At 33.2% G+C, this 10,482-nt stretch overlaps 1 protein-coding gene across 1 annotated transcript; it reads right to left on the bottom strand.

Moving 5' to 3' along the window:
• Positions 1–535: 535 nt before the first annotated feature.
• LOC122142306 lies at positions 536–2,251 on the bottom strand. Its single transcript, XM_042752351.1, has 6 exons — positions 1,938–2,251; positions 1,705–1,823; positions 1,545–1,622; positions 1,310–1,435; positions 1,139–1,216; positions 536–1,031 (listed from the first exon to the last, which is right to left on the bottom strand). The coding sequence occupies exons 1-6, from the start codon at positions 2,047–2,049 to the stop codon at positions 939–941; spliced, it is 606 nt and encodes a 201-aa protein (XP_042608285.1). The 5' UTR covers positions 2,050–2,251; the 3' UTR covers positions 536–938.
• Positions 2,252–10,482: the final 8,231 nt, after the last annotated feature.

The following is a 10,482-nucleotide window of genomic DNA, read 5'->3' as shown; positions in this document are numbered from 1 at the left end:
TAGTGATTAAAGTTAACTTTGACGGTGTTAAACTAGTGCCAGTCATATTAGTAGCTTTGCAACCGTTATTTTTAGAGTATGCTGCCGTCTGTTGGCTTGTGTAAAAAACCGCAAGGAGATGCCATTGCAGGAGCATCATTCACAGTCAGGCCTGTATGGTCTAATTTTCAGGCATTATGATTTCTTAAAAAAGAATGAATGTCAGAAAACTGCTTTTGTGTCTCAGAACGGAAATCATATTCTGATATCCCTAAATTAACAAATGAAAATGCACTTATTATGCGTGGTAATATATATATTTATATTTTATATAATATATATATATATTTATTTATTTTTTATTTTTTTTATAACAGTGTTGCTTGGGCTCTTTCCTATTGAGAATGGGTAACAAAATAACAAAATGGATATTGTATTAATCAACTTTAACATCATTGTGTACTATCAGATTTGTTGATGTAGATGTTGTACCAATTTAAAATACAGTTTCAAACACCATAAATAACAGAATGGTGATTGTATAAGTTTTCTTTATTATGTTTGCTGAAGAACATTAACATCAGGTAGTAATATTGTAACATTAGGTAGTATTAGTTCAAATGGATATGTCAGAAGTTCAGATCATATACTCAGATCATAAATATATATCATTTTAACACTAAAACATAAATAATAATGATAATAATATCATATTCTATGTATTACAGTGTTTGCATTTCATTACAATTTTATTAGAAAAATAGAAAAACTAAATCTGTACTACTACATATCGATCAAGCTTATAGTGATCATACAGCAATAAACTCAATAAATCATGAATTTTAAACATTTTGTATATAATGTGCAATTCTTAAAATATACATATATCCATCAAGCTTATAAAATGTCACCTTTTTTTGCAATTAAATATAAGCATTAATACATGCATGATAAAGTCTCTAACGCCGATCTCTGACAGAGCGTTTCTCCAGCCTCTGAAGAACCTCCCTCACTTTTGAATTAATAATTTCCCATGCACATTGCGAGTGGGACTGAAAAAAAAATAAAAACATTAAAAAAAGACATTAATATGGACAGATAAAGACAGTCAGACAGACAGATAAATACTTAATAATAGATAAATAGTTTTAAAAAATACCTTTTTCTTAAGAAAAGCTTCTAATTTGTTGAAGCATGTGGTCACAGGCTCATTTTCAGCATTGTCAGAGTTATGAATCTACCGGGAAAAAAACAGACAACATGATTATCATGTTGATATTGAGCTGTGTGGCTGTATTATACTTTATAACAACACATTTGTGATTCTTACACAGTTGCTCAGGGTGTGACGGGTGTGATGAAGGGCCTCAATAAACGTCTGTGGGTTTGGATTCTCCCTGTACATTGTTTCTGTTTTCTTGACAATGTCGACCAGAAGAATTGCATTATGATCCACCTGTGAAGAGCAAAACATTAATCTTAGTTTGTATTTTATTTTATTTTTTTTAACCATATATAAAACATTATTTATCAGCAACATATGGAATAAGGGCAGATGTACAAACCATATTGGCCAGGTGACGTGGATCACACAAACTGGCTTCTTCATAATCAAATGCACAGTCGTGAGATATCGCAGTGCCCTTTCAAAACACAAAGCATATCTCTATTTTAAAATTGCACATTTAGTAGAAATCGGAATTATGTTGTTTTAAGGACATTTACCATTGAATTTAATGACTGAATGAGATGCACCCATTTTATGTGTCTTGCACACTCCTTATGGGCTTCCAGCAGGGATATGCACATGCAAACGATGGTGATTCTAATCCAGAACATATTTTCTGAAATCAGGTAATAAATCTTCATTAGTAAGAAAATTGAGAATTTCATTTATGCCAAATACAGTGTATGTACATCATACATAACACTTAATGTAAAATGAAGAGTTTGCTCACCTGTTGTAGTTCTACTGTTTTCCAGCGAGTGCAGCTGAAGCTGAGATGCTGTGAGATGATGATGTGACATTGTGCTTTGCCTTTTATACTTTGAGAAAGTGACACCTGGCATTCCACACTTGTCAGGCTGGATCAAAATGAAACAGGCCAGAAACACTGACCACACCTGTCAGGTAGGTGATGCCCAAATTCTGGGATTCCTTGAGGAAGTTCCTGTCAGTGGAAATCATGGGGGCGTTCAACTGATGCTGTTGGCGGCTCAATAGAGCACCGTTGCAACTGTTTTTCCACAGTTTAAATATGATTTCTAGTATAAGTATATTTATATTTTTGTTACAATTTAAATATATTTTTACTGCATTTTATGCTTATTTATTGTTCATGCTAGTTTTTATGTTTTTTTGTTATCATTTTAGTTAACGATTTTTTTGCATGCACATTTATGAAATGTATCATTTTGTCTGAACTACGTGCTAAAACTGAAAAAATTTTTATTATGGTAATTAAATAATTATTAGAAATGAACACAATTAGACCACTGAAAAACTGAATACAACAGGTGGCAAGTACGAGAAGCAGAGTATTACGAGCAGAGTATTACGAGAAAAAAAAAAAAAAACACCCAGCTGTAACGGTAAAGCATTATGTTATCATGCATTGTTCTGTTGCAGTTGACGTAATATAATTTCCCTCAGGCACTGAAGGTTCCCCAACATGTCAACTTTGTGATGCTTGGTTATGATGAAAGTTGGAAGGTAGCTTGTGCACTGGAAATGAAAGTGAAAGTAGAGATTCACTTCAGTGGAACCGAACAGCAGTTGGTGGAGATGCATATACAGCACATTTTTCTCTTAGCCTATTGTACTTAATGGCCTCTTACAACACACAGTATGTGGCAAAACATATGTACAGCAAAGTGAAAACATTCATTTATTGAGGAGATTATCAATTGCCCCAAAAAAAAAGAGATATCAGGCTCCCCCCCCCTTCAGGCCTAATCATAGAAATGAATAGATATCAGGTAATTTGAGTGTTATTTTCAGGCCTAATCATAGAAATGAATAAAACTGTGAAATCTCAGAGAAAAGCAATTGAAGTTTCTAGGCCATAAATGTATCTTTGCAGGTGTGTTTGTTAACGCAAATATCTAATCAGCCAACCACAACCTGATTTCATGACAAAACCGTACCTGTGGGAACTTTTTTGCAAGACACGAAATATGTACATTTACATTTCGTGACATATTCGATGTGAAATGTCCACTGGGTGGGGCTAAAAGAGTGTTTGTTTTTTTCCCCAGAACCGATTAATGTACATATGATAGGTTTTATGTGACATTGGTTTTGCACGTGTCACCACAGTTTTGACTTGAAATGTTGCTGAGTGGCACTATAACTCTAATGCTCCGTGACGTTTTAAAATAATGTAACATCTGCTCTACACCTAAACCTACCCGATAGTATGAACAAAAGTGAATGTGACATAAAAACACAATCGCAAACAGTCATTTTTCAATGTCTCATCTTTCAGCTCTCTCATCATGAGTCATAGTTTTCATGGGATTCATACCCAAGGATTCCGCATCCTAAATCCAATTCTGTTCCAGCTGAGCTACTGAGCAAGCTTGTTATGTCCAGAAAGCGAAACATATGGAGCTGTAATCATAACTGTGTACAAAAACAATTATAATACTCAATGTTTTACCACCTCTGGTGTTAATTTCTGTTGGAAATTGCAGTGATATGTACTAATTGGTATGTATTCCACGTCTTGCGAAAATGTTCCCATAGGTAGGTTTTCGTCATGACATCAGGTAGGCCAATCACATGGCAGCAGCTCAGTGCATTTTGGCATGTAGAAGTGGTTTAATTTATTGATTTAAAGTTGCATTTACAGTACATTGCATGGTTCAAGTGACCCAATACTGATTGTTTTTTTGTTTTGTTTTTCTCCTGTGCAAGCAGGAAAAAAGCACATGGATTTCGATTCACAGATTGGTTTCCTAATCAGAAATTAGACGTGAACACCTCTCAAGTTGTATTTGCTACTGGGAAACTTAGAGATAATTTTGATATGAGTTTCCAAGTTTGGTGGGCCAGAAACTTTACATGATGGCGGGGACAACCATTGCTGCTGTCAATGCTATTCTATATTAGTTTTTTCCAGAACAAATACATAACTTTGTCTTGCCGCTAAAGTAATGTATTGATAGGCTTATATATTCAGTCATTTGAAGCATATTGTATGTTTCATTAACAGTGATATAAGCATGCATTTGACACAATTTCATGCACAACCATCTCTAGGGTTTACAGTGAATGGTCTGAAAAAGAGAAAATATCCAGAGAGTGGCAGTTCTGTTGGTGAAAATGACGCATTGATGTCAGAGGTCTGAGGAGAATGGCCAAATTGGATTGAGCTGATAGCAAGGCAACAGTAACTCAAATAACCGCTTGTTACAACCATTGTATAAAGAAGAGCATCCCTGTGGAACCTTGAAGCAGATGTGCTACAGCAGCAGAAGGCTAAATTGGGTGGCACTTCTGTCAACTAACAACAGAAAGCTGAGGCTCCAGTTCTCACGGGCTCATCAAAGTTGGAAGAAGATTGGAAAAAGGAAGCTAGGTCTGATGAGTCTCAATTTGCTGTGACATTCGGATGGTATGGTCAAATTTTGCTGTGAACAGCATGAACGCATGGATCCATCCTGTCTTGTATCAATGTTTCTGGCTGCTGGTGATGGAGTAATGGTATGGGGGATATTTTCTTTGAGCCCTTTATTACCAGTCGAGTATTGTTTCAATGCCACACCCCATCTTCATCTCTTTATGACCACAGTGTTCCCATCTTGTGATGGCTACTTGTCACGAAGGTCAAATCACCTCAAACTGGTTCCGTGACCAAGACAAAAAGTTCACTATACTCAAATGGCCTCTACAGTCTCCAGATCTGAATCCAATAGAGTTCATTTGGGATGTGATGTAAAGGAAGACCAGTCTGCAGCAACTGTGATGCTATCACATCAGTATGGACCAAAATCTATGAGGAATGTTGAATATATGGCATGAAGATATATATATATATAGTGTGTGTGTGTGTGCGTATATATATATATGTGTGTGTGTGTGTGTGTGTGTGCGTATATATATATATATATATATATATATATATATATATATACACACACACACACACACACACATACATACAGGGGCAGTTTCTTCATTGGGGAGATTGGGCGAAGCACCACCAAAGTGTGAACGGGAAGGATTTTTTTTTTCTATCACATGCAACCACAATAGCTATGTTTCCATCCAAAGATTCAAATTAAACTTGTGCGCAAAACTGGAATATCGCATAAAACACATGCGAATAAAGCACCGTTTCCATCCAACGAGTCAAAGAGAACAAAATCATCGCTTCCTGGTAAACTGTGGCACTAAATATCACTAAGAATATAATAATTTTCATATATAATATAAATTACTTGCACCCCAGAGCGAGAAAAACTAATGCAAAGCAACGGACTGGAATATATAGGGGAATGAAAATATGGAATGATTTGCCATCGGACATTACATGTTTTTTTAATAAGTTAAATGAGGTTTAAAAATCGTAAAATCAATATTTAATGGCACAGTATACAGTAAGTTGATGATTTTGATGTTCTGAATGAATTTTGGGTTTGAATGATTTATTGTATTGGTTTTTATTTTTATGGATTAATGTAATTTAGTTTTTTTATTTGTTGGACCCCAGGAAGAATAGCCACTACCTTCATAGTGATCCAAACTAAACATATAAAATAAATCAAATTTATATCACACAATCGATATCACACCAGCAGCAAGAGCAATATCACTGTTTGTCACATAGAACATGAGTGCAAATCATAGACTGTAGGCTATAAGGTGCAAATGTCACTTTATAAAACAGTTCCATAAACAAGAAGTTTATATTCTGTTATGTACATGGACCTATTTTATACAATAATAGCTTTAAATGATCATTTGGAGGTATTTTCACAGCCAAATTTAGTTTAATTAATTAATTAGATTAATTAATCGCAACGCCCTAATCAGTCCTAATCGTATGTGTGTGTGTGTGTATATATATATATATATATATATATATATATATATATATATATATATATATATATATATATATATATATATATATATAATTCTGCTACTCATAAATGACTGGAACCTGTCAAAAAGCATGGAAACCCTGATTAACCTTCTAACCCATTTCTTTTTAGTTGAAACGCAAGTATCTATTTGCCTGAAAGTGTGTTTGTGACGATGCTCTGATCTGATGCTCCATTATTGGAAAAGAAAACTGAAATTCATTGTGGACAACCGTTCAGAAAAACAGGCTCTTCCACGCAGAAGACAGCACCATATGGAATAAAGCCTGTCTCAACATGCACTGCAGAGCACCTTTCTCTGAAACCAGGAGCAAAAATGGAATCAATTTATTCATCTACAGCGATGATGCAATTTTGACAGCAACATTTAAGTTTTGATTTATATAAAAATGTTGAAAGTACATGTTATAGGACTTGTTGAGGAGAAGAGAGGTGTGATTTTACTGAAAGCATAATTGCATCAGCAGTCACCTACATAGTAACACCATAGCAATACTAAAAACACTCAGATCAGCTTTGAAACTCCCTTTTTTCACCAACCAAACAGTAAAAGCTCCAGCTTTCTCCAAATCTGATGTGAAAACATCTGACTAACATCCTGACTGTACTGATCCTCAGCTGCAGAATGATTAGTCAGGATGACATTTATTGCTCATGTTATCGATAAGTGTGTCCAGAGCAAACCCGGCTCATTGGAAATACATTACTCTGTCTACATTTCTGCAAAACCTGAAATATTGTACATTAGCTACAGTTTTCAAATGACACGTCCACAAGAGGTGCTTTAAGCAATATCATTGTTTTCTCCTTTGAGATGCAGGCTTATTAAACTGTGCAGTGTCATAAAAAAACATGCCTGTAGAAAGAAAAGGTTGCAAAATTATATTTTGTGTTACTCATAGGACATTCCACAGCAGTTTCAAAGTGAACTGTCCAGGGTCTGGCACTAAATAGCATGTTCAGTTTTCTCCAAAACAGATAAATGTGGCGTTTTATTTGTTACGTTGTTGTACATATCACATTAGTAACATCTCAGTAAAGTCTGTTATTCATTGATAATCTGCTACTGTAATCATAACTTGTGTGAAAAGGAGCAAAAGTTGTTGGGGTTTTACTGACACTAACATTAATTTCAGCTGGAAACTGCAGTGAAAAGTATTTAGGTATAAGTACAGTTTAGCAGTAATAAATGATACTTTCAATTAAAAATGGTTAAATTTTTCAAATGTAGTATTTGAAACAAACATAACATATTGCATTCACATCTTTAATGTTGTGGGCTTTCACCATTATAATAAGATAATTGACTAAAACAAACAAGAAAGGAAGAAAGAAAAAAAATTGATTTAGCCTACTATTTTTCTCTTGCATGCCATGTGCGGGGCTCCATAGGATTATATTAAGTCATAGCTTGATTTTTAATAGAATTATCTTATTTCAAAGCTTGTTGTTTTTATCATTAAACATTATTTTGTCATTTTGAGATTTTTGTAATGGTTGAGGTTCCCTTATATTTATATTTGATTTGATTAAAAAAAATAAATAGTGCTGTCAAACAATTAATCACGATAAATCAGATCCAAAATAAAAGTTTTTTTTTTTTTTTTTTTTTTTTTTTTTTTGCATAATATATGTGTTCTGTGTATATTTATTAAATACACATACATACAGTATATGTTTTGAAAGTATTTACATGTTTGTATATATATATATATATATATATATATATATATATATATATATATATATATATATAATTATATTCATAATAAATATATTTAATATATAAACAAAAAAAATCTGAAATATATGCATGCATGTGTGTGTATTTATATATACATAATAAAAATTAAAAGTACACACATATATAATTTAAACAAAAACTTTTATTTTGGACACGATTAATCATTGGACAGCACTAAACAAATAAATAAATAACTTTCAAAGAATATCTTTAAGTAATTAAATATAAATGAAACAATTAATTAATTTAATAAAATATCTTAAAAATCACATTTAAGCCCTAACAAGTACGCTTTTGTATCACAACATTTCCAGAACATTTTAAACTGTTTAAATAAACTAAATCACCAGTATGGTATCCAGCATATGTTTTTTTAGTAGCATGTACCCACTGTGGTTTCAGTTAAAGATCTCAGCAGCACATAGGAATTCTAAACAATCTTCCAAGCACAGCAGTAATGTCAGTGTTTCAGGAAAGAGCAACAATTAATGTAAATCCTGAAACCCGTCAGGGCAGTAAAACAAAGTATTAGAAACAGATGTCAAAAACAAGTCAATCAAAAGAGAAATTATCACATTAGTCTATGTGCGGAACTCCTTTTAATGAACGATTATTCAATAGCAATATCGAAAGTAAGATATGCAAAGATTTCAAAGATTAAAACAGATGTTTTATTTACAGTAATTAGGCCTTTACTGAATCTGTGCTGAATTCTGTGCAGACTGTTGGAGAAACCGAGCAGAATATAGATTGTTTTGTGAATGGTTAAATGTGCATTTATTTTAAGCCCCACGTTAATGTTAGGGTCCTGTCCCGTCCTGCCAAGAGGCGTTTCTAGCCTTTCACCTGTACTGGGCCACAGGCCCCTCCGAAAATGACCCCATATTTTGATACTCTTTTTTGATACTATTGTGAATTAATGGACATACATTGTCTACATTTGCAATACAGTGTAGTTCGCTATAGCTTTATATGCAATAAAGAGCTTTGCAAGGTTTGTTTCTTAGTGTATGGTAGGTACAATAAATATTCACCTAATCTTGCTTTTTTTACTTTCAGAAAACAAGTACATTTTAGCAATCTATTTAAAAAATAGTCTCCTACTTATTACTAAAATAATATACTTTAATGTTTTTAGACCCTGAACTGCATATTAATAGCAATTAAATAAAAATGTATTAGAGTTTAAATTTAAATCAAACAATACACATTTAGAGTGCTTTTTCATTTATGTAGGACTTAAGTAAATATTTATGTAATTTCATTAATCTACTTTCTTTAAAATACAGTTAAAGTGTCTTGCTGAATGTACTGACAAGGATTTATAGTAAACTAAAATATACTTAAATGTCAAGTGTTTAAATGTATTTGATTTAATTTCTTAAATGGAATGTTTAATAAAACACTACAGTTAAAATTATAATCAAATACTTTACATGTGTTTTAGTATGTTAGTCAACACATCAAAATATTTGTTCTTCTTTAAAGCATGATAAAAGATTATTAAACCATGATGATTTAAAATGTACTTTAAAGTATTTAACATACATACATTACATGTGTGTGTGTGTGTGTGTGTAATATATATGTATATATATATTTTTTTCTTCTTTTTTTACTATTTATTTTTTATACTATTTTTTTTTTTTACTTTTTTTAGTATTTATAGACATGACATGAAACAAAATTTTTTTTTGTCTACCCGCTAACCTGTTTGACTGATTAGATCAAAAGAGTGTTTCATTCTTAAATTTGGCATCACTAGTTGTATTAAACAGCTAATAGCAAACGCTGGAAGACATGACATGACATGAAAGACATGATTGCTGAAATATCATCAGAGAAACATATTCTCAGGTTATTATACAGTAATTACAATTATAGACATGTTAGGCTACACTAATATTGCCACTTGTAATGTCTTTTTAAAAAGCTTTCGCAGTGTTTAGCTGATTCTCAGAAGCATTTGCAGTTATTCTGGCCCGCGTAATAATCATTTTATGAGCAAATTTTTACTGAAAATCACACTAGGAAATCTCCAGTTCATTCCTATGGGATGCAACAGTAATCCAACTAAAAGCTTATTAGTTGAAAGCATTATCGGATTACCACCAATGTTTTATGATCAAACTCACAAACTGTGAAATGTGTAGAAATTCTAGGGTTCTGCAGAAATCTGTGGGCACAGTTTCTGTACAGGCCTCCTGATAATCAGATAAATGCTAGTTACTAATAGTCCAGGGGGGTTCACATTCCTAAACGTACAGTGCATTTATGAGGGACAGTCCCGTGAAGAAGGTGTCTTGCTCTGGGCACCTTGCTGAGCTGATGGGGGATCCCAGCACATCTTAGCTGGATTCATCTCTCCAGGGTTTGAACGATAGCCTGGAAGAAGCTCACTATCAGTCTTATAGCAAGTATATTAACTATTTCCACGCTACGCTTTTTAATATAATGGCTCTTAGGGGTTTTGTGCAGTGATGCCGGAGAACCTTTTTTGGTTTCCCAAAGAAACTTTCAGAAGCTTTTCACTCTCAGAGTTGGTTTGCCATCTCTCTCCTGTATAGCAAATGAGGAAACAAAATTGTGCATCTCTGGAATGATTCAGTTTTGCTGGAATGTGACCATATGACAAAGCTTAGCAAGCG

The sequence above is a fragment of the Cyprinus carpio genome, chromosome B24 (assembly GCF_018340385.1).
Source record: "Cyprinus carpio isolate SPL01 chromosome B24, ASM1834038v1, whole genome shotgun sequence".
Taxonomy (NCBI): Eukaryota; Metazoa; Chordata; class Actinopteri; order Cypriniformes; family Cyprinidae; genus Cyprinus; species Cyprinus carpio.
The sequence above is the reverse complement of the archived record's forward strand: the minus strand, read 5'-3'. Positions and strand labels throughout refer to the sequence as shown.